Genomic DNA, 24,546 nt, shown 5'->3' on the forward strand with positions numbered 1-24,546 from the left:
TGAGGTATTAATGTCTGGCAAAAACCTCCCCAGTCACTGGGCCTCCCGTTACTCTAAAGAATAAATATTCCAATGAATAAATGGAATAAGTAATCTGTAGAACGTCATTGAGTATTTTTGCGCAACAGTAGTGAGTAATTTTTATCATCTTTGCTCATATTCTGTGGGATTGTAGTGTGAAAACCATTTCCTGTTGACATAATTATTCAACAGGAAGATGACAGGACTGCAAAAGTGGTCAAATTGTCACAAAAGAAGTCTCAGGAATAGCACCCAGAAATGACTGGAAAGAAGCAATAATGTGCATAAACAGGAAACGTATCCTGACCAAAGATAAAATGTTTTGGTGACTTTTTAAGACATAAAAATGTAGCTATTGAAAAAGCTGTACAGAACTTCACTTTTCTGTTTTATCTGAATGTTTTTTCTTCCTTTTCTCATGGTCATAAAGTTTAGAACAAAATACTTGAGTACTGGAGGCAAAAATGGTTCAACTCCAATTTTTCTGATCTTAAGTTTACGTTTTTATAAGCATTTGAGCAGCACAAATTTAATTCTTCTGTTGTCAAAGCTCACCCATGTGATCCTAAATTGGATATGATATGTGTTAATGTGGTTCAAAGGAATCTCGATCTGAACTGTCATGTCTCATTTTTTTTTTTTACTTTTATGTAACTGAAGTGTAACAGAACTAAAGTGTTGTGATGCAGGAAGCAGAAGCCTTCAGGATCGCTTGTCAACAATGTGAATATTGTTCTGTTAATAACTTTACAGAACGGCCACATTTGCAACCCCCTATGCATTACGGGATGTAAATTATTTTCCATATACATCAATCTATCTTCACACATTAAATGTTTATTTGAAGATGTTGAACTACATTGGCAATATCATCCTCCATCCATTCATTTTCTTACTTTCTTACACCCTTATCCCATTGAGGTCCTGAGGGGTGCTGGTGCCTATCTCCAGCTGTCAACGGGCAGGAGGCGGGATGCACCTTGGACGGGTCGCCAGTCCATGGCAACCCGTCATGTTATTGATTACGTCTTTTCTTAAGTTGGATGGAAATTACAACATCATTCAATTTTCGTTGTCCATGGAGGAGGCTGACTGTAGAAAGGCGTGGCGCTCTCTCCATGACCGTTTCATAAAAGCAACATGGAGGATGCGGGGAGTGTGTGGGGAAGCTGTACCTGCATGCCACAGTGGCGTAACGTATACTGAAGCAGGAGGCTTGTTCCCCAGGTGGTTTATGCAGTTATGAAAGATGTGTGAAAATACAAATGTTCCGCAATGACATGATCACACATCGACTGATTGGCTTTGGATGAAGTATGGGAGAGCCTTAGATGTTTCACTAAGACAGGTGTGCCACAGTTTAAGAGATTAAAAGGTCATTTTGAAGCAAAAATCAGTTTTGAATTAAACTGTGGCCCCAAAAATTGGAAATGAATTGTGAGATAGTAAGATTCCCATGCCTACTGAGAAGGACGAAAGGCCTGCAACACACAGCACACAAGAGCAGCGAAGGACATGAGGACTTGGCTTTGGAAGGCCAGTAGAAGTCCTGCTAATGCTTCTTGAATGAAAGGCATTTGAGGTCATGTGTGGGATATTTCAGGTATTATCTGCATTCATTTAAGTATAGAGAGGAAAACAGTTGGCATTTTAAACGTTAATCAGCTGCAAAAGTTGAGGAATTTAGTTTTAATACCTGGAAATGTCAAAGATGGAAGTATTCCCACAGAACCCTGGACAATGATGTGTAGGAGATTACAAAACACAACAGTTTGACAATCATTCTTACATTCTGTTTTATCCCTTTTGCTGTCAGGGACAATAACAGATGCTTTGCTAATGCATTTGTTGTTATCAGTGCAATATGAATATGAAGTTTGTCCATTGTGCTGCTCTGTGAAAAGGTTTTTTTTACTTCTGAAAGTTGTGTGCCGCACACCAGAGAGCTCAAACATTCTCCAGTCAGCATACCAGGTTCAGAATCCCCCGTGAGGTTGCTCTGATAACCTCTGTCAAATCGCTCACAGATCTTTAATCCAGCTTCGGACCTGTTTAATACAGCGGCACTCTAACAGGATTGTGGATGTTAACCCATCGGGACAGGGTTTAGCAGTTTCTCCCTCCCCCAGGCGGTGGGTGAGCGCACGCAGGGCTGCCGATGGGTGGAGCAGAGTGGGCAGTGATGCCTGGAAAGTGAGAGGATCCTCTGAGCTTAGTGCGGACAGACGGAGCGTAAGGACGACAGAGATGCTGATCCCAAAGGTGCTTTAGAACATCACAGAGGGTTGGATATCTTGCGTTTGCCCCCTGGAGTTTCCCTTTGTTTGTTTTACTTTCACCGTCTTACCTGGAGTTCAAAGTTTTGGAAGAGCCACATTTATGGATTACTGAGAGGACAGGGGGCACGCAGCTCACGATGGCCGTGGCTTTAGACGCAGTGTGGGTGAGGGTCAAGAATGTCCTCAAACAGAACGGTCTCCTCATCCTGTCCGTGTTGGCTGTGGTCATCGGGTGTCTTCTGGGGTTCTTCCTGAGAACACGGCGTCTCTCAGAGCAGGTCAGTCTGTCTCCTCCCCTTGACCCACAGTGACGTCATCCAGAAACATCCTGTCCTTCACGCAGCACAGCATTATTCTGTTGACATGTTTACATGCACTCTACTATCCTCCTCTGAGCCTCAGCTTTCAGGTTACCCTACTCTTCTCCTAACCTCTGTTTTGAGGTGAAGTTCAGCCCAAAATCATTCATACCTGTTGATAGATTTACATTTCAAATGATTTTATTCAGCCCAGAAGTTTGTTTGTGTCATGATCCGTCTTTCTGTGTATTTATTTTAAGGTTTTTCTGTGTTCAGTTTCTGTCCTGAGTCTCTGTTTCTGCGTTTTCCCTGTTGATTGCTTCCCAGGTGTGTCTCATTCCTTGATTACCCTCCCTGTGTATTTAAGCCCACCTGTTGTCTCTGTCCTTTGTCAGATCCTTGTCAGTTGTCGTCTTAGTCAATAGTTCTCAGTTGAACTGGAAAGTCCTGAGGCTATACCTTGCTCCGTCTTTTGTCAGTTGCTACCGGTATTTAGCTGTGTGCTATTGTCTATGCCGTGCTGATCTGGACTGTTTTGAGCTACATTCATTATTAAATTCATCTTCTTCATCACAACCTGGGTCGTCAGCGTTCGTTCTCACCACCACTTGCCACAACTCATGACAGTTTGATAGGGAATGAGACACACTAAATAACACTAAATTACATCTTTATAATTGTTGCTACTAGTTTCACTTTACTTGAGGTAAGAGTTAATATTAATGACACTGTAATGACACTTAATGACATCTTAACTGTTGCTACTTGTTTCACTTTTCTTGAGGTAAAAGTTAATATTAATGACACTTAAGGACATCTTCATAACTGTTATTTGTTTCACTTTACTTAATGACACTTAATGACGTCTTCATAACTGTTGTTACTTGTTTCATTTTACTTGAAGTAAAAGATAATATTACACAGTAAAAACTGCTGGGTTAAAAATAACCCAATACGTAACCCAGCGCTGGGTCAAATATGGACCGACCCAACGCTGGGTTGTTTTAACCCAACTGGGTTGGGTTGAGGGTTTGACCCAGCACATTGGGTCATGGCAACTAACCAAACGTTGGGTTAAATTGACTTGTTTAAATTGGTTAAACTGACCCAAAATTGGGTTGAAATTCATAACCCAACACAAGGGTTATTATACCACTATAGTTGGGTTAAAAAAAATTATTTTAAATTTCACTATATAAAAACAGGATTAAAAGACATATGAATTTAAAGCTTCTTTTATTTCCACATGATACATATATAGAGCCAGCAATTTCATTTACAAAAGTTACAAAACATAAGTAGTTAAATCACTTCAATTCATTTGGCTACAACTCCAGAAGTATCTGTTACTCCATATTAGAAAACATTTAATGAAAAAAAGTCTGTTTTAAAGCAAACTACAAGTAAACCTTTCAGCCATTAAACAAGGAGCATTTTTAACGACACTTTAGCATTTTGCCTGTCTCCCTGCATGAGGACATACAGGTTGTCACATTTTGTAGACGCACCACCAGGTTTGTCCCAACCTGATGGAGAGAGAAGACAGAAAATAACAGGCCATTAGTGATGAACTTATATAAACAGCAAACAATTTGAGCATGATTCAGAGATGAATGTTGACTTACAGGCTGGATATCAATGAAACCCTCTGAACTTCCAGGTTGATGGATCTGAAACTCTTCTCCCAAATGTGTAAGTAGGGAGGAGCACTGGCAGCAGCTGCAGGGCTACATCATCTTGTCTGCATGGGAAACATAAGCTTGTGTTAAAATGTTAAATGTTAACAGTTTATAAACATCTCTTGAGCTTCAATACCTTAAGGGAGAAAATTCATGTTGTTGAGAAGACGGCCGCTCCTTTCTCTTCTTGGCCATACAAAAGATCTTCGTTGAGAACAAGAGAGAGAAGCACAAAAACAGGCCTTTAGTGAATTTAAAGGTAAAGGGCTACATTCTCAAAAACTAATTTCTGACTGATTCTAGTTTAACACAAAACCTCACTATTGAATGTGATGCACTTAAACAATCTGAGCATTATTCAGAGATGAAGGTTGACTTACAGGCTGGATATCAATGAAAACATCTGAATTTCCAGGTTGATGGATCTGAAACTTCTCCCAAATTAGTAAGGTGGAGCAGGAAGGGGTACTGGCAGCAGCTGCAGGACTACATCATCTTCTGTATCAAACATAAGTTAGTGTTAAAATGTTACAGTAACTAAAAAGCATGACAACATTTTAGAGAACATTTCTTCTGAGCTTCAATACCTTGAGGGAGCAGACTCATGTTCTTGGTCATGCAGAAGGTCTTCGTTGAGAACGAGGAGTTTGGGTTTCGCTTAATTCTCCTGAAGATCCTGGATGTAAAATTACAAAATCTATCAGAAAAGACAAAATCACAAATCAAACTTTAATGACTGAATTAAATCTTATAGCTGTCTCAACTGCAAATAACTTGTAATTAACCTACCGTAATAAACATTTTAAATAACCATAAAAATAAATATCAAACATGTTTGAAATAAATTCAATTTATGTATAAAATTCTATAAACGTTGAAACTTTATCTTCTTTTTACTTACCATGTCTTATTTCAAAGTAGAGGAGAAGTCCGTTATGCAATGTTCACAGTCATGTTGAAAATGGAGGCTTGTGAAGAGGGGCGTGGCTTCTTCCAAGTTTCATCTTTAACCCAACCGTTTGGGTAAATCTACCCACCCAACTCCTGGCCCAACAGAAGTGTGCAAGATGTAGACTTCCGATAAATTTCTGACCCAACTCATGAGTTATGAATTTTGACCCAATATTTGGTCAAACTAACCCAACCTATGACCCAACAGCTTCAACCCAGAAATTGGGTTATGAAAATAACCCAGCATTTTTTACTGTGTAATGACACTGTAATGACATATTCATAACTGCTGCTATGTCTTCCATTTTAGTTGATGTAAAAAAAATTAATGAGTCTGTTAAATCATTTGACAGTGTAATAAAGCTTAATGAAATCTATTGCTTGTCCTACTTGTTTTGCTTTATTTCAGGAAGTGGAAATATTACTCATTGTTTTGTTAAAGCTTTTGCTAATGTAATAATTAAATCATTATGACTACTATTATGACAAATTTATGTCAGATCAGGATTTCTTGGTAAATGACAAGTTGTCATAACGAAGACAATTTTGTCTAGGTTAATGACAAATTGTCATAACTTGTCATTAAAGTTATGACAAAGTTGAATAATGTCAACTTTGTATTAAACGTGTCATGATTTACCGAATGACACTTTATGACAACAGTCATACATATTCATGAAGATTTATTGATGTTCATGACAGGTGTTATGTCATGTTTATGACAGTAAGTGTTACCCAATATTACATCAGATCAATAGAAAACCATATTTAAGACCCAAATTTGTCTTAATGAAATGTATGTTTAATACTTACCTAAACATTATTTTTAAAAGACAAACAAGTCTAATCTAAACACATAGCATACTTTATTAAATATGACTATATATTTCTAAATAATTTTTCTTTTTGGCATTTCAGTAAAACCCTCTTATAATTGCTGATCAGTTTTTTTTTTCTTTTGTTTGTTTCCATTGGTGTATTAATGATTTATTTTTGGTAATGAGCTCAAACTCGTTAAGCCTGTAAGACCTCCTTACCATAACCCCAATCTTTAAGCTTAAAGTTTCTAAAATAAATTAGCTTTTCAATAACATTAATTTATTGAATGAGAGATGGAAAGTTACATGTAAGCTTTTCTTATTATTATTTCAAGTGTTTTGATTGTGTTTTTGCAGTGTTCATTCAACTTAATACAAACACAGGTATGTGTCAATTCACAGTATGTTAATTTGAGTCATATTGGTTTTTTTAAAAACCTCTGTAAAAAAGAGATTTTTCCAAAAACTGAAAAAAAATATCTACATTAAACAGCTATACTACAAAACCGCACAGACAGTTTATTAAATAATCTCCATGTCAGATATCACCAAAGAAATATTACATGTATTCTCTGCTTTCAACTTTCTTTGCTAAAAAGCAGAACTTTTATTTTAAAACTTCTTGTCTAAGCCCGTCTGTAAGGAAGAATGTGAACACACTACAGTTTCAGAAAACCTACCACCCTTTTTTTTTTTTTTTTTTTTTTTTTTTTTTTTACTCCAAGTCCAAGTTTGTTAGAAGATTAGATACCTGTAGTATATGAATGGATGTGGCATATTTAGCCTCCTCACTTCTATGAAACAGGATAATCTGGGGTGAGGGAGTCCAGTTGTAAGGGGGATTTCTACCATGTTAAAATAAATCCTGGCTCAGTCATCACATAGGGGTTCATAAAAACAACAGTTTATAAACTGGGATGGTGATTTAAATTAAAGTCTGCAGTCTTCTCCACTAAAAACCATGTTGGTCCCTGGCCTGTTCTCTCATGTACAATAGAAACCACACATGATAGAAAAGAAATGCCTTCTGCAAACCTGTGGAAATGTAATGTTTTTGTTGTTGTTGTTAAGCTATAATACTGTGGGATCAGTGACGTACGGTGAGGTTCATTGCTGGTGAGGCACTGACTTATGACTTAGACACCACACATGTTATTGGACCTACAAATTTCGCGCAAGCATACAACGCTGGAGGGCAAAAAGACTAATCATTTACATGTCATCCATAGCCGCGTTAACTCAGTGAAACTTAGAAATGTAGGTATTGATTTCGTGCTATGATCCACAGCAAAGTGATCTGTATTCGTTAAGCTACGCAGATTCGTTGCCATAGCAACTGACAACAATGCCACTTCATGTTTTAGGATTTAACACCAAAAAACATTCAAGAATTTTGCACACATAACAGAACATTCAGTCTGTTGTTGTAGTACGTTTTAGGCTTAATGTTTAATTAATAAATAATTGCTGTGGTAGATTAGCTACCGCTTCTACTTAACTGAATTATTTAGACATACAAACTGTAGCCTAAAAAACGTACATTTCATTAAAAAAAAGATCTTATTGCTGTCTTACCTTTATCTATCAATGAAATCCATGCACCGCTAATTCTGCACAAAAATATCCGTTCATCCAAAGCCAAGTCTATCCTTGGGATGTCTTTTCTACTCCGTTTGAGAATCGTCAAACTCTCGAAGTAAAACTATCAGCTCTGGTGTTGGTCTTCCTTTAGTTATTATCTCTTGCTTCAAATGAAAATCCACTTTAGAAAACTGTTTAAGTGTAGAAATTTAGTCTTTCATGTTTATGTCGGAAGAGAGGAGAAAACAAATATATCGCTGTACTTTGCTTATTTACTGTGTGGCTAGCTCCATGGCTAGCTCACTGTGTCTTACTCTGCAGTTGTGCAGTCACAACAAGGGCGTAGGTTCGGTCTAAGTTTTGGTGGGGACCTTGACACCCCCCCCCCTCCCCCCCCGGCAGCACAGTGAAATGCCCAAGAGCACCGAACATTTTTGAGAAGGGGGGGGGAAACCACATTGGCTTAATAACCCCCTCCCCCCAACCATAACCATATCATACATCATACAACCAGATACAGTCATACTCAGCAGATCAGTTCAAGAACACTTTACTTTTTCCTTTACAAAATTCAGCAAACGTTACAAGTAAGATCAAAAGAAATATCCTCTGGATACAGCAAACACAATTGCAGATAAGAAGAAATCAATAATAAAAGAAAAAAGAAAAAATATTACATAATTAACAGACCTATTCTACCTCACATTCAGTGCTGACCTTACTAAACACCGGACTTTACAACAAATGCGTTGCGTGATAGATATCTAACTTATGGGTCCACTCACTGTACTTACAGCCGACGTAGCGAAATAACTTCTAATGTCTGTCCTTTTCTTTTTTGGTGGCGACATGGTCTCGGAGACTCAGAAGGAGACGCGTGTGCCCAGCTAGCCGCCGCCTTTTGCAGCTAATCAAAGAACGTCCGACGATTCAACTGACTCCCCCTCCCCCCAGCCCCCCGACAGCACCGTTCCGACACGGTCTCGGAGGCTCATAATAAATGTCAAACTAAGAAGCTTCCGTTCCGCGCACCGCCTGTTGCTGCTAATCAAAGATCGTAGATCCACGTTCTTTGAGCCAATATGGCAAAAATTGGTCGGGACTTTTTCATATCCCGTGAATATTGGTCGGGACATGTCCCTACCGTCCCTACCCAAACCTACGCCCATGAGTCACAATATCTCGGATCATGAGCGCCCCCTGCCATGAGGCAAGAGAACTGCCTGCCTCCCCTGGAATCTGTTTTCTGCCGTTTCTGATCGCTCCTCCTCACACAAAACACGATACACACACAGTTGGTGACAAAAAAACACTGTACATTATATACATAAGCGAAATTATGGAAAATCAGTCCATATATTAAATGTTTTTTAGCCATATTATTACCGGCGTACAGACGGGACGCACATGCTCCCATAGAATGGCAGCCAATGCAGTTAGCGAGAGGTTGCGCAATACCAGGTGAGGCTCAGCTCGCTGCTGCCTCACCGGCTTCGCTTCTGAGCATTTGAATGGGAAAATGCGAAAATCCAGCGATTTTGAAGAAAAAACTCATCAGAATTGGTTAAGCTAAGTAAAAAATAGATACTTTATAGTACAAACCACAGGGTGAAAATAGCAATATAAATGGTTTTATTATTATTTTTCCATGACCGCATGTCACTGTGTGGGATCCATTTTATGCAATGTGGTGAGAACACTGCTGTATCAGGGACATACACAACTGCATTTTATTTTTAATATTTTGATTTATGACAATAAAAACATAAAAGAAAACTTTGAATAGGTGAGATTCCACTGTACACATTTTGTACTTTTTTTCTATGCTTGGTCTGTGTTAACTAATTTCTCTTTTTAATTTTGTTGTTTAATTGTTGCTTCCTGTTTTGAGCTATGAAGAAATATGTGTTGCATTCACCAGATAGATAGATAGATAGATTCCTGTTCAGTATGAGAAGTAAGTGTAAAGACTTTGAGTCTGACAAAAGTCATTGGTGCAAAGTCCAAAACATCTAGAACTGAAACACACTCACCATCTACTACCTGCTTCTTGACTAAAACAGTAAAACAGTCAGTTACATGGCAACAGCTCACTGTTAAGGACATTTAGATGATGTGAAGACAACTTGTTGAAACTTAATGTAAGAATCAGAAAATCAGAAAGAGGAAGCAAGAGGCATTGTAGTGGCTTCAAATGTTGCATGGTCATTGGTTCCAGACAAGCTGGTCTGATTATTTTACAAACGTCTGACATACTGGAATTTTTCTCTCAGGCTTACAGAGAATGGTTCAAGAAAAGCGTTAACATCCAATGAGAAGTGGCTGTGTGGACTAAAATACATTGTTGATGTGACCAGTCAGAGGAGAATGACCTGGATTAAGATATTAATTAAACATGCATTACAGGTGCTGGTCATAAAATTAGAATATTGTGATAAAGTTCATTATTTTCCATAATGTCATGATAAAAATTAAATTGTCATATATTTTAGATTCATTGCACACCAACTGAAATATTTCAGGTCTTTTATTGTTTTAATTTTGATGATTTTGGCAAACAGCTCATGAAAACCCAAAATCCCTGTCTCAAAAAATTAGAATATTATGAAAAGGTTCTCTGAACGAGCAATAAAAATAATCATCTGAATCAACAAAGTAACTCTAAACACCTGAAAAAGATTCCTGAGGCCTTTAAAAACTCCCAGCCTGGTTCATTACTCAAAACCGCAATCATGGGTCAGACTGCTGACCTGACTGCTGTCCAGAAGGCCATCACTGACATCCTCAAGCAAGAGGGTGAGAAACAGAAAGAAATTTCTGAACGAATCGGCTGTTTGCAGAGTGTTATATCAAGGCACCTCAGTGGGAAGTCAGTAGGAAGGAAAAAGTGTGGCAGAAAACGCTGCACAACGAGAAGAGGTGACCGGACCCTGAGGAAGATTGTGGAGAAGGGCTACAGCAGCAGACGACTTGTGTATTTAATAAGGATAGTTTCAGGACTTGACAAATTTTGTGGATCAAACATGTTAAACTGCATAAACATAAACCCTATTTTTTGTTTGCAATGTAATGAAAACCGACACATTTTAAAGAAGATTTCTGACGTTTTAAAACGTCCTGATCAGCTGATTCTCTGTCCTGGTCCAGCCCGTCTGCTCCGTGTTTACAGAACGACTCAGCGACTAGTGAATGGTATAATCCATTCTGTCCGTCTTCACACTTCTCTGTGTCTGTGAGGATCGCTTAAGATTTTTAATCAGAAAAGAATACAGAAAAACCCAAAGACAAGATTACAGACATACACTCAGGTTCCACCCATTTAGTACCATTGATGAATTACCTGTAACACATCCAGAGAGGAGCTCCATGAAGTAAAAACATCACCCCTAAAGGCTAAAGCCTCCTGTTGTCAAATACTCCTAAAAATAGGCCATGTCTCCTTTACTCTCACAATAGGGGATTACAGTCCAATCAAACAAATGCTTTCTGTAACTGTACATCAAATAAAAGTGCCTGTCTGTGGGATTCATCCCAGGAGACACCAGAGGTACACACCTGTGTGTTTCCAGACAGCCTGTAGAAGTGCAGACTCTCCTCTATGAGGACATGGAGCTACTCATTTGTTCAACTCTACATACTATGTTGTGGGGATGAGGGCTCCGTATGGGGCCCATACTCAGGCCCCACAAGAAGAAGTCCTGTCTTAGGTTTAGTGGTTAGGTTTAGGACTATGTGGTGAAGTGAGTTTAGGTCAGGGATAGGGTTAGGCACGTACTGGTAATGGTTATTTTTTGGATTAGGGTCAGGGTAAGACTGTAGAAATAAATCAAAAAATGACTGGAAGTAAATGCAAAGTCCTTACTTGAATGGAAGTACAAGGATATGTGTGTTTGCGCGTGTGTGCGTGCATGTGTGTGTGTGCGTGCGTGTGTGTGTGTGTGAGAGAGAGAGAGAGAGGGAGAGAGAGAGAGAGAGAGAGAGACTCCTGTGAGCTGAGATAAGAAATGTTTGAGGTGAATTAGAATATTGAGGATTAGCCCAAAGGACTGCAGCTAATTTCTGTTTTGGTGGTCCACAAACCTATTAATATTTTTCCCATTTAGTCAATTCATTTTAACCATCTCTCTGCTCTCTGATGTCCCATCATCTGTTCTGAGCATATATTGTATGTATGTTTTCACTTATGCAAGTGTGTGCAGTCCTTTATATCATGTCATACAGTCTCATGGTACAATGATGTGTGATTTCTTTCTCTGATTAGCTTTAATCTAAAGTTTTAAACACTTATGTCAAACCTAGATTATTTTTTGTATCACATATAATAGAATTCTGTTTATGGCGCACACACACGCACACACACACATACACACACACACACACACACACACACACACACACACATATATTATTAATCTAAGTCTAGCAGCTCTACATGTAAGCGGCTGCTTTCAGAGTACATTTATTTTAATTCAGAAATGATCATTTGAAGTCAAATTTCTCTAAACACTTTACAAGGACAAACATTTTCCCTCACTGTCTGAAAGATATTTTAGAGCATCAGTGCCAAAATTGTCTACATTTCTCAGATGTGGAAAGATTTTCATTTTATGCTGTGGTTCATTCAGAGCATTGCAAATCTTAGTTATTCTTTCATGTTTGTGTGTTTTTGTTTTGTTTTGTAAGAAGAGGTTTTCTGCTGGAAATTCTTCCAAAGAAGAATGTTCATCACTCAAAAGACAATGAAACAAAAAATAGATGTCTGAAACAAAAAAAAAGTCTGATTTGAATCACGTTTTAATAAATTTGGCATGTTTTAGATGGGCAAGAAAGTGGAAGCTTATTTATATAGCAGCACAGATGCAACTCAAGATGCAGTATGGAAAATGACGTTGAAATTGAAAAAGTTTAACTTTCATCTAAAGAGCTTATTTTGTTACTTAGAACCTTTGCATCTATTGAAGTTCTTACTATTAAAATATAAGCTTTGACATTACAGGATTCCAGCTCTTCAAATTACTGTTTGTTTCCGCTGACTGCATGTTTCCGCTGGTATTTCATCTGTGCAGATGAGCTCCAGGTCTCTGAGACTGGAAGGACTCTTTGCCATCACCGTAATCTTTACTTCCCTGTAGTACGCTTAGGGCTATTGTATTTGTAGGGAAAATAACTAAAATGTAAAAATCTAGGAGAGCACACTGAAAAAAACAACAACAAAATGTCTCTAATTCACGGAAATTACCGGCAGGTGTGGTTGGCAGAATTTAATTCTGTATTTTTGTGGTAATTTTTTTTTTTTTACAGTGCACTTGTACATGTGTTCATCAACAGGATCAACCAGTTTAAAAGTGAACTTTTAGGAGCTTAATTTTTTCACAGATTATCAGTCTCATACCATAATGTCACAACAGTGACTGTTTCAACAAATACTGTATGTCAAAAAATATTTTTGTAAAAGTTACTCTACTGCAGCTTTAAATGTCTGCATGTTCATTCACACATTTAAAGTGTATCTGTATCTGCTCCACAACGAGGAGGTTTCTTTTCCCTGGCGTCACATCCTGAGCCTTTGGTTCGACTCAGTCTGTGAACTGTCTGCACACTTTTTGCAGCATCAGTTTTTCCTTAGGATGAAAGCAGAGAGTAAATCCCAAGAGGTCATATAGAGAAATAGTGGAGCAGCATGCTTCTGTCGCCATGGTTATAATTACAGATTTTAGATGCAGGCCGATGTAATCTGATACCTGTTTTTTGGCTGAAATTGGACTGATTTCTGACATCGATATGGGATTGGGAGACCCCTAGTTGAAAATATACATAATGTCGGTAAATATCAGTTAACAGCAATATTAATATCAGATATCGAGATCTGCCCAAAATTGCTTATGGGTGCATGTATTATTTTTGTGGCTTTACACAAACATAACAGTAATAAACTGTGATCATAGTTAATATTCCAGTTGATTTTCTGTGACCAGATGTTTTAATCCACAGCTGGAGCTTCCAGGAGGACATGACACCAAAGAAGAACTGTCAGTCTGTATTGCTGCTGCTGTTAAAGCTCTCCATTTTTCCACAATAAGATGCAGAGATGGTCATAATCACTGTTTTGTACTGTACAGTGGTGAAACATTTTTTGTGTCACAAATCAAAGCCATTTCATGTAGCTTGAAGTCTGTGAGCATGTCTGGACCAGGGAGACGGTGTCCATCATGGCTGATTTGCAGAATAAAGACAACTTACAGTTTTCTGGTTTATTTGGGCAGTAAGAGCCATGATGGGATGTGTACCATTCTCCTGCATTACTCTCAACTTGTTTGTTTCTGCCCCTTCATGTCATGTCAGTCATTTATCTGGTGTATGTATCTTCCTTGTATTTATTGTCTTTTGAAAAAATATTTTTGAGCTGCAAGCCTGACCTCTGACCTCTGTTATCCGACATCTGGAGCCTTCCGTTAACAGGCAGTGGAAATTCATTATGACCTTGTTCATTTCTTTCTAAGGATTCCCAAAGGATTTCCACAAAAGAGGAAAGTTTTTTTCTTTTTTCATTTCATCTGCTTTGAAATCCCTGTTATGCACAAACTGCATCAGAGGGAGTTATTGGTGGCATCTCTTTTCCAGATGGATGAAGTTGTTTATATGTTTTCTGTTTGAGACCTGTCTGTTAGTTCTCAATCTTATCAGTTCAGTGTCACATGTAACACTGTGTCCACTCCAGCCAAGCAGTGACATCGAGCACATGTACACGGTCATAAAGATTTGTGTTTGTGTCCACTGGACGTCTCAAGTAAGAGCAGACCTGTGAGGAGAAGTACTCCTGAGTATGCAGGGACCTTTACTGCCTCACTGTTCACACCTGCATTTTCTCCCATCAGTCTCCATAGCTTTAGTCTCACTGGGGTCGTTTCCACTTGAAGGTCATGACTTTCCTCTTCCTCATTAAAGGCTGAGTCACATTCTGTGTCTGGGTTTGTAGCAGATTCCACCCACACAATCTTTGAAACAGCACATTGTCGTTCTCTAGCAATGTTAAGTGTCACATCATTTATTATGCCTGATGCGCCTCTTTGTGTTGGGTTTGGTCTACTCGCTTGACTTTCTGCAGCTGTTGTATGACGGTAGATTGGATGAGTTATGTGAAAATTTCAAAGGTGAGGCTCTGACTACAACCTCTTGAACTGTGACTCTTTTTAAATCAGCCATAACATATTCTACACTTCTTAACAAATGTCCTGCTATCCTTCAGCTGTCTCGTTATACACAAAAGTCCAGAATTTGTCATTTTGTTACAAAAGGCTTTGTTCTTGAGACACTTCTCTTAATCCTTTTATGTCCTCTTGTCGCTGGTGATTCAGCTGCACAGAGAGGACGGATGGAGGTAATTAGGTTGGACGCTACTTGAGCTTCAAACAGGAGAAATTCTGCAAATTCACCAATCATTGGAAATTCTTTTTTTTCTTGCATCATAGCTTTTGTAACCTGATTTTTTTTTTCTGGCAGCTGCCTAGTCTGATAGTTTTGTGTCACTTTTGACTTTCTTCACAATCGTTTTTTGTTTTTTTTTATTTTGACCTTTTACCTCATACCTGGTCTGGTTTCCTCCAGGTATTCTGATCAGCTGATTCATAACTTTTGAAGTTCCTTGGAGTAATTTCAGAGCCGTGCCATGAATATGTTTTTGTACAGTTATTGGATTGTATCTCAGTTGAAATCCTGTCATGAAAGATGTTTTCTATTGAGTGCATTGAAGTGGTTTTGACATAGAAAGCCTGTTTATTGTTATATCCTGCAAAGCTTCAGTCAATTCAGAAATATGGACTGGTTTGAATAAAGCTGATTGAAATGACCCACCAGGTTATGCTGTGCATCAGCCGTCTGTGTTATCTCTCTGTTTTAGTCATAATGTCTGGTACAAGCTTCCACTTCCCTTCCAACATGGAAACACTCTTGCTCAGATCTTTGAACTTTAAGTTGCTTGCCCTGATGCTCTCGTAGAGCTTATATTTTTCCTCTTCTTTCTTCTTGTTCTAGTCAATCTTCGGTCTCCTTTGCCGCCACCTCTGCAGTAAAGTTGCCTTATTTTCATATGATGTGAGGAGATGAAGAGCAATATGAGATGTGGGATCAGGCAGCAGTAGACTCATGAAAGGAGAATGAAAAGTTTTAATCTAGAAACTTCAAGGCAACATTGTTCATGCCTTAATTTAACTTTAGGCCACATTTTGAAAGTGCAAGCAAAATAAAACTCCATTAGCTAATGGCCTTCATGACTATAAAACTGAATATCAGTTTGTGAAGGAGTAAAGGTTAGGTGACTGCCCTCTGCCATGTGTCCCTGAAATACAAAGGAAATTATAACTGAGACAGATTTTTTAAAAGTTGCTAGAAGATTGTTTAAAGATCTACAATTAAAATTTCTGGCAGCAATGTACTAAACTCAAAGGTTATTAGGAAAATACAAGATAGAATTAGGATTCAATATTCACACTAAATATCATGTGAGCACAAGGTCAAGGCTGTGTGGACAGGAGGGAGGAGGTCTGCAATTGTTTGGAGCAAAGTCAATATAATCTGAGATAACATTCTGGGCAATATTGATGCCAGTATGACTGTTAAATTGCACCATAATAACAACTTTATCTGTACTTAACACTGAGCCAAATAAGAAATCTGAAAAATGAAAATCTATAAAATCAGAATAGAGGCTTTGTGGACTATATAACAGTTGAGCGTTTAGTCTTTATAACCAGGATAAAAATAATAATAAAAAAAACCTATGGGGTAGATATGTAACAATGTAGTTGTTAGTATTGATGTATTATATCTTTTTAATAGACAGTTACCACTCCTCTTCCTCTTCCTCTCCCGTTATGTAGAAGAATGTGAAAGACGTTTACTGACTGATGTTGATTTACACCAAGATAATTCATACGGCTTCTGTCAGTCAGGCTTCTGTGAGGAAAAAAATCTGTCTGATTATAAGAAATTCTTTCATTACCAAAATCTTTGAAGAGATTCCATGTTTAGTAAAACTTCATTTAGTTGTTTTGATCAGTTGAACAAGTGTCAATTTTTCTGATATTTTCACTATCTATACCTGTTACGTGGTTTTGTTTTAGTCTATTTAGTGGTCAGGACTCAGTGGAGTTGAGTCATAAATACTGTTTGACGATGAAATTCTACTTCACTTTATCCTGCCCAATAATTTTTATGTTTGCAGTCAGTTATTAGGATTCTTTAAAAGCAAATGAGGCAGAACACTGAGGGTTTACAACTAAAGTTTCAAACTCCTTTTTTAAAAAAACAGGGGCTTGTTTTGGTTAACATTCCTTTGCTGTGCTGTATCCTTCTAACAGGTGACTGCAGCAGCAGTTTGTTGAATGCTGCTGACTGTTTCATTGCAATTCACACCTCAGTGAAGTTGATAAAAAAAAAAGATGTCATGGGAATAACCCACTAAAGGACAACTGATATCTTAACCTTCTGCTAAATCAATGGATTTTGTGGAAGGGAGATATAAAAGCCATCAAAGAAGTAACAGCTTACCTGTCTGGGGAGAAAAGACTTCAGGAGGAATGGATTTTCTTCTGCACAAAGAGACAAACTTGTCACCTTGGCCATCAGTTCAAACAGAAAAAAGGTATTTTATGTGTGAATAAAAAGTACTTTAACGCACGAGAAACCCCAACAGAAGCAAAGGGTATAAATTACTGAAATGTTTGGTTCACATCTAACTATGGTTGCTTTTACCATTCGAGACAAAACAAACTACTTTGCTTTTTGCTTTTTAAAGCCCCAGTCACCTAGATTTGAAAAAAGTGGTAAACACAGAAACTTAGTTATGAGAGATCAGCTGTAACCGTTAATCCTCAGCTCTCATGAGTGCTGCAAACTGGTGAATATGAAAGATTTTTAACAGGAAGTGAGAAAGTTTCATATTCATATCACTGTAGGCTAAATGCTTTATAATGACTTACTCACTCCTCAGTGTAGGAATATATTCCTCTATGAGTTCTTAAAAACATTAAAAGTTGCAGTCCAGTTGTTTTTCTCCTTAACCAGGTAAGATGCCTGTAGCCTGCGACTGGTGTGTGTTTGTAGGATTAGTGTGTGTGGGGAGCTGTTCTTGATGTGCTGACTCCAGTCTCCAAAATTCTTGAGTGCATTGTGCTCAACATTCCTCTCACGGCGGTTATCCCTATTGCTGCTTCACATTTTCCTACTAACGTTTTTCTTTCCACTGAACATGTAATGACCCAGTTACATGAATCTATGTGAGCTCAAACTGAACTCTTTTTTTTTTTTTCTTTTTACAATATTCACATTTTTAGAGCTGTGGGCCTAATTATAAATTCCACTTTCTGTGTTTATATTCTGAGGGTTCTGTTAGGTGTTAGCATTCCCTGGCAGGATGCCCGAAAGGTTAATCTCCATTATGCTAGTAATTTTAGAAATGGGAAAACCATTCCATGAAATAGTTGCAGACAGTAAAAGTTATGGGGAAGAGGCTTTGCATATATTGTCAAGTTTAAAAATCCTTGAAATGAACAATGCCAACTCTTAAAAAGCATTCCTTTCTCACACCACTATCAGCAGCAGAACTTCTGCAGCCAAACTGTTCTAAAATCAACTTTTGGCTTAATGGATTATTAAGCCAAATCAGCATTTTTTGTTTTATTTTGTGCTGTAATGTCATTCCTCATCAAACACATCCTGGCCTCAATTTCTGCTTTGTGATATTATGTTTTTGTTGTTGTTGTTGTTGTTGTTACTCTTCTCAATGGGTGCTGCTGTTGATCATTAATCACCTGACTCATTTGAATGTACTTTCACATTCATGAGGTTTTCTGCATTGACCTTTTATGGTTGAATGTTGGATGTAAAGACCACAACATGAGGCAGAACCTGGAAGACAAATCCTTTCCAATCATTACTGTTTAAACTTTACCTTTAATAACATAAAGTTACCTCATTTTTAAAGTGCAATCAGTAAAACTTTTATAACAAATTTATATCAGTAATGATTTCTTGGTTAATGTCAAGTTGTCATAACAAAGACATTTTGAATAATGTCAACTTTGTATTAAAAGTGTCATAATTTACCGAATGACGCTTTATGACAACAGTCATAAATATTCATGAAGGCTTATTCATGTTCATGACATGTGTTATGTCATGTTTATGACAGTGTGATGACAGTCTTATTCACCCCCTTTCAAATAAAGTGTTACCGGAATTTTTTTCCCAAAGTGTTTTTGATTTTCTTAAGGGATAAGAAAGAGGTAGGAAAAAGAATTCTGTAAAAAAAAAAAAAAAAAAAAAAATCTAGGATTTTTTTCTAGGGATGAACATAGGGTTTATCCCTTTGTTTTGTAATTTTCTCCAAATATGTTATTTGGAAAATACATCAGAAGTATTAGTCTTTAGGCACTGCTTGATGTCACAGTGTATTTCTTTTACCTTTTTTTACCTTCTACTGCAGTCCTCTACAGTAGAAGGAAGGACTGGATATTCCTGAGTTGGTCAGCATGCTGTGTTGTGTATGAGGGGCCGTTTAGGACAAAATTTACGTTTTGTCTCTCACACACTACCAAAAACTCTCGCATACTCCAAAATAGTAGCCACGCACACTCAAAAAAATTACGTTTCGTCTCTCACACACTACCAAAAACTCTCGCATATTCCAAAAAAATAGCCACGCACACTCAAAAAATACTAAAATGTCACACACACACAAACGTTAACTTTCTCGCTCACATACACTACTAACAGCTCGCACACACACACAGACGTTTATCTCTCACATACACAAGACTAAAGTTGAACACACACACACAGTACTAAGACTCGTTTTTTGAATGTGTGAGAGTTGTCACGGAAGAGGCGGGGCATAATTTTTGGATCAAACTGCGCATGCGTAGATCCTAAACTATAAGTTTCGATTGTTGACTCACTGTATGTTCTATTACTTAGTATATTTGTGCTTTTAAATATATATAGAACGTTTAACTTTCTTGTAGATTAAATGTGCTATAGAAATAAATGAATCTGATTGATTGATTAAAAATAGCAAAATTGCTGTAGTACAATCTGTCCACTGGCTGCCAGCATTACAGGAATTATTAAGAGGTCTTGTGAGAAATTCTGTTCCCCCGTGAAAATCTGTTCCCCCTGTGACGGGAGCGCGCATTGCAGCCAGAGACGCGGATCCGGTGAATATGACCATTTTCACGGCGCTTCTGATCGATTTCTCGGTAAAAACTACTCATATGATCATGTCAATGTGTAACTTTCAGTTTAATCGGCAGCTATCAAAATAAAAATACATACATAAATAAACGAGGTCTGGTGTGGAGGTCTTTTTTCGCTGTTTTGTGTTATTTTGAAAGCGAAGAAAATCGATCTTTTTTCAGCTTTTGTCTCGTAAGCCTGACAAATAAAAGTCAGTCAACAAACACAGGTTCCCAACACGTAGTGTGCATTTATAATTTTTCATTTCTGATGAAGGAGGAAGGAGATTAATATACCTGCAAGATCTTTTACTTTGTTTTCAAAATATTTGCACTATGTTTGACATTTGTCCTTAACATAGTTTAATATAAGGTAGCTATTGAAAGATAGTTTCAATATATTTATATATATTTAAAAGCACAAATTTACTAAGTAATAGAACATACAGTGAGTCAACAATCGAAACTTATAGTTTAGGATCTACGCATGCGCAGTTTGATCCAAAAATTATGCCCCGCCTCTTCCGTGACAACTCTCACACATTCAAAAAGAGTCTCGCTCTCACACATTCAAAAAACGAGTCTTAGTACTGTGTGTGTGTGTTCAACTTTAGTCTTGCGTATGTGAGAGATAAACGTCTGTGTGTGTGTGCGAGCTGTTAGTAATGTATGTGAGCGAGCTGATAGTAGTGTGTGTGCGAGAAAGTTAACGTTTGTGAATGTGCGAGCTGTTAGTACAGTGTATGTGAGCGAGAAAGTTAACGTTTGTGTGTGTGTGACATTTTAGTATTTTTTGAGTGTGCGTGGCTATTTTTTTGGAGTATGCGAGAGTTTTTGGTAGTGTGTGAGAGACAAAACGTAATTTTTTTTGAGTATGCGAGGCTATTTTTTTGGAGTATGCGAGAGTTTTTGGTAGTGTGTGAGAGACAAAACGTAATTTTTGTCCTAAACGGCCCCTCATAGTTGTGTCTGCCATATTGGATTTAACAAACATTTTCCTGAACTTGCAGTGAATGGTCAGTAGTTGAAAGTGGACCAGTGGTCTGTGAGGCAGAACCTGCTAACATAAAAATCCACAAGAAACACAAGAAAATGGCTTTTAGATACAGTCGCTGTCCACTGCAGTGACCACTGTGCATGAAAGGGATAGTTTTGTTCACTCAGTGAACAAAACTATCCCTTCTTGTTTTGAGATTGTCATTTTAATAAATTCTATGCAGAAACACATTTTGTTCTCTCTCACACAGCTGATAATAAATGATGCCATCCTCCTTTGGCCCTGGTTGGAACTTCTTGTTGTTTGTTCTTGATGCATCATTTGGACAGAACTTTTTTCTTGCATGGTGCTCAACGCCCGTTATATAGAAATACGTCAGTGTGAAGAACCCGTGGGTCTTTCCAAGAGGACTGCAGCCATGTTATTGTGAAGTATGGAATGTCTTCTCCAGAACAAACTTTATTCAACGTGACATCAGATTTCTATGCTTTCATGGAGGTTATGTGTTTAGCCTTTATCTTTGGTAGAGCTTGATCGTTTTGTGTTCCTTTCTCAGTTTTATAGTCATTTTCTGTGATCGTCTCTGTTTGGTTTCTCAAACACTGTGCACTCCACTGATTCGTCTCTCCTGATTTATTTGTAACTCAGTCCAGAAACAATGTCAAACAATGTCAATGTCATTAGCTCTTTGTGAGATTCTTCCATTGTCTATTTCCACACCATTCCTCATGTCTCCTTGCATCACATTATTCATCACAGCTCGTGTTTAACATTCCTCTCATGTCTCTGTCTGCCTAACAGCTTCCAGTTCAGTAAATCATCATCACCTACAACATCAGGTTGACATTTGCCGGTCTGGCGTTGGGTCCAACTTCACAACAAATTATGACAGATTTAACATTTAACCTGTTGGCTGCTTATCACTTCTTTTCTCTCTCCTTGCTCAACCTGTCAGTTTGGATGAATAGTCATAATATAATCGAAGTCATAATATAATCGAGTACTTTGTGAAATGTTCAAACCTTAACAGGTTTAGAACCTAATTATGCAATTTTATTTTTGACTTCCTCCCTGCTGTGTCTGCTGTTCTCAGGTTTTTTTCATGCTGTTTGTTCTCTGATGTTCTGAAGTTAAACGTTTTGATTATTCACAAATTCAGCCAACAGTTTGCTTTTGTCAGTGTCTCGTCTTTGTTAACATGATGTCACATTCATGCAACAAAATGCTTCCTGTTCCTGCTTTAACTGCTAATAGGTTCATAAAGCTGTGGTTCAGTCCGTGGCTGGAGGCCCGACATTCTGTACCACAAGCGATGAAGTGAGTGAGGGGCCACATCAGGACCATGAATGTACTCATGGGCAACAAAATATAATGATAAAACTACCGAATTACACAATTATTTGCTAAAATATTATCTCTGCATTCAGTGAGAACTTCTAAAAGTTTAACAGCATTGAACATCTTTTCACATGTATGTGATTTGAGAGAATACAGATAAAAACTGCTTTGGTTTAATTGAAACAATATTTAAACTTACTGTACTGTTCTCTTGGCAGCTCCGTTTATGACTCTCTAAAGTCTACAGGGCCACATAAAATGTTATGGCCGTTAATGACCTTGAACAGAAAATGATTCCAACGCACTAATGCTACATTGATGATTGATCACATCTCCAGAGATCAATAGTGTTTGCAAGTTGTCACATGAAAACCAGGGTTTCTTTGCATGCTGTCCAGACTCTGCAGCATGTTGTGTTTCATTAGACATCTGTTGCTGAGCTACAGCTGTAACATCAGGTTTAAAAAAAAAACGTCCTAAGAAGCTTTTTCAAACCCCTGATCCATGGCCAAGTTTGTTTTGACAGAGTGAAGAAATGAGATTGGTCTGCAGAGAGGCAGCAGCCCAGAGGACAAGACAAAACACATGAGCGCCATGTTTGCTGGTTACAGATGAGCTTTTCGCTAAGAGTTATGGATTGTGTTTAAGTGGAAATAAATCTACGTACTCAAGTATCAAAGGACAAGAGTGGAAAAGCTCAGTCTGTCACAATGGTTGCACTGGCATCTCCTGTCTGCAAAACTGGAGCTTCCAAATGACTTTAGTTCCATAACTTACATCCTTTTCACTTTCATGCTTCTTTCTGTTCAGGTGATTGATGCCCGATTGCGCAATGCAGGTAAATTCTGCAAACCACTAGAGGCTTTTTTGTCATTCTTGTAATATTAAATTAGACAGACCTCATGAAATACAAAAGGTTCTTTCCAAATAATTATTTAATTTATGATATTTGAAACAAACATGCAATTAAATGAATGCATAATTACTCCACTTGTTAAATCATAAATTTACCATGATGAATTACAATTATTTGCAACACTGGAATAAATTTTCCTTGCTGAACTCTGGCCTGATTACCACCAGAGCTTCAGAAGAAACTCTTATGCTAACTAGCTAGGCTAAATGTCTAAAACTAAAACTGGGCATTTTAGAAAAACATCATACAGTCGAGCAGAGGGTTGGCAGGGTGATGGTTGCTCAGCATGTGGTGCAGCTGAAAATTCTCAAAGCTTCATCACTTACATACTACCTCCTCATAAGGTGTGGCATTAGGGCCAAAATTCAGGCTACAGCACAACCAGCGATGGCAACAACTTTGTCACAGGACAATATGTCCATTCTTAAGGCAGCTACTGATCCGATTAACGATGGCACCAAAATGAGACTACTCGTGTTAGCATTTTAGAGGCTAACAACTAGCATGCCCAACCTTGCTCAACCACTGGATTACACATGTCAACACAGAAAAAAATATCATGAGAAAAGATTGACATATACAATATCTGTGATTGTAAAGACGGAGTATTCATGATATCATTGAGTATTAATGTCTCTTGTGTTTAATATTACATGCATTAAGATTATTGAATGTCAGCCATCAGTTGCTGCTTGTTAGTTTTTTTAATGCTAGCACCAACTTGTCCATATTAATGTACAGCAGAGCAGGTATGTTAGTCACTAGCATCTCCAAAGCTGAGACAAGTGAGTAATCCTCTCATTCGCCAGCGCTGGCAGCTAAGTTGCTGATGCCAGCCTATCATTAATCAGATCAGCAGCCAAGAAGGCAGCTGACCAGCTGGACTGGAAAACCTGACTCCATGCATCAGGTCTGTTTGTCCAGAACATCCCACAGTGTCTCATTTGGATTGAGAATTTGGAGGCCAATGTAACATCCAAACCTTTCTGTGTTCACTAAACCGTTCCTGAACCATTGTTGCTTTATACCGGGACACGTTTATCTGCTTTAATGCCGCGGCTGTCTCCGTCCTGACTGGTCTGTTGCTATGTAGCCATAAACGCACCAAACTGTAATCCTCTTTGTATTCTGACACCTTTCTATCAGGACCAGCAGTTTGAGCTGCACTGGTTCATCTGAACACATGGAACAGCGTTTAGCATCCCATGTGGTTCGGTAAGCCTCTCCAGCCCATGAGCCATCTGCAGTTCATCCCTGTTCCTTTCTTGGACCAATTTTGATTCTGGCTTAAGTCCTCCCCCTATTTTTTTTCACCAGCTTCTCACAAATCAACTTTGATGACAAAATTATCACTGCCCCAAATATATCGTATGGGATGATGATGAGATAATTAGTGTTATTAGTGATTAGTGTGTATTGACAATGACAAACTAAGCT

At 38.0% G+C, this 24,546-nt stretch overlaps 1 protein-coding gene and 1 long non-coding RNA gene across 3 annotated transcripts in view; one reads left to right on the forward strand and one right to left on the reverse strand.

Annotated features, from left to right (window-relative positions):
- The first annotated feature begins 2,437 nt into the window (after window positions 1–2,437).
- The window catches only part of slc1a7b (solute carrier family 1 member 7b), a 50,733-nt gene continuing 28,624 nt past the window's right edge, over window positions 2,438–24,546 (forward strand). The window contains exon 1 of the mRNA XM_088005279.1: window positions 2,438–2,578. Within this exon, the coding sequence (XP_087861405.1) occupies window positions 2,438–2,578 (141 nt within the window). The remainder of the gene's footprint in view (window positions 2,579–24,546) is intronic.
- Window positions 3,819–5,468, reverse strand: LOC148160007 (uncharacterized). 2 transcript variants are annotated; one of them, XR_015762715.1, is made up of 6 exons: window positions 5,180–5,468; window positions 4,866–4,975; window positions 4,659–4,776; window positions 4,415–4,482; window positions 4,225–4,340; window positions 3,819–4,125 (listed from the first exon to the last, which is right to left on the reverse strand). It is a non-coding gene; the product is annotated as an uncharacterized LOC148160007 (long non-coding RNA). The 2 variants fall into 2 exon arrangements; XR_015762714.1 differs by having other exon boundaries at window positions 4,866–4,954; window positions 5,180–5,466.

Source organism: Poecilia mexicana, unplaced genomic scaffold, assembly GCF_051168715.1.
Source record: "Poecilia mexicana isolate PSO_F unplaced genomic scaffold, ASM5116871v1 scaffold_4, whole genome shotgun sequence".
In the NCBI taxonomy this organism is placed as follows: Eukaryota; Metazoa; Chordata; class Actinopteri; order Cyprinodontiformes; family Poeciliidae; genus Poecilia; species Poecilia mexicana.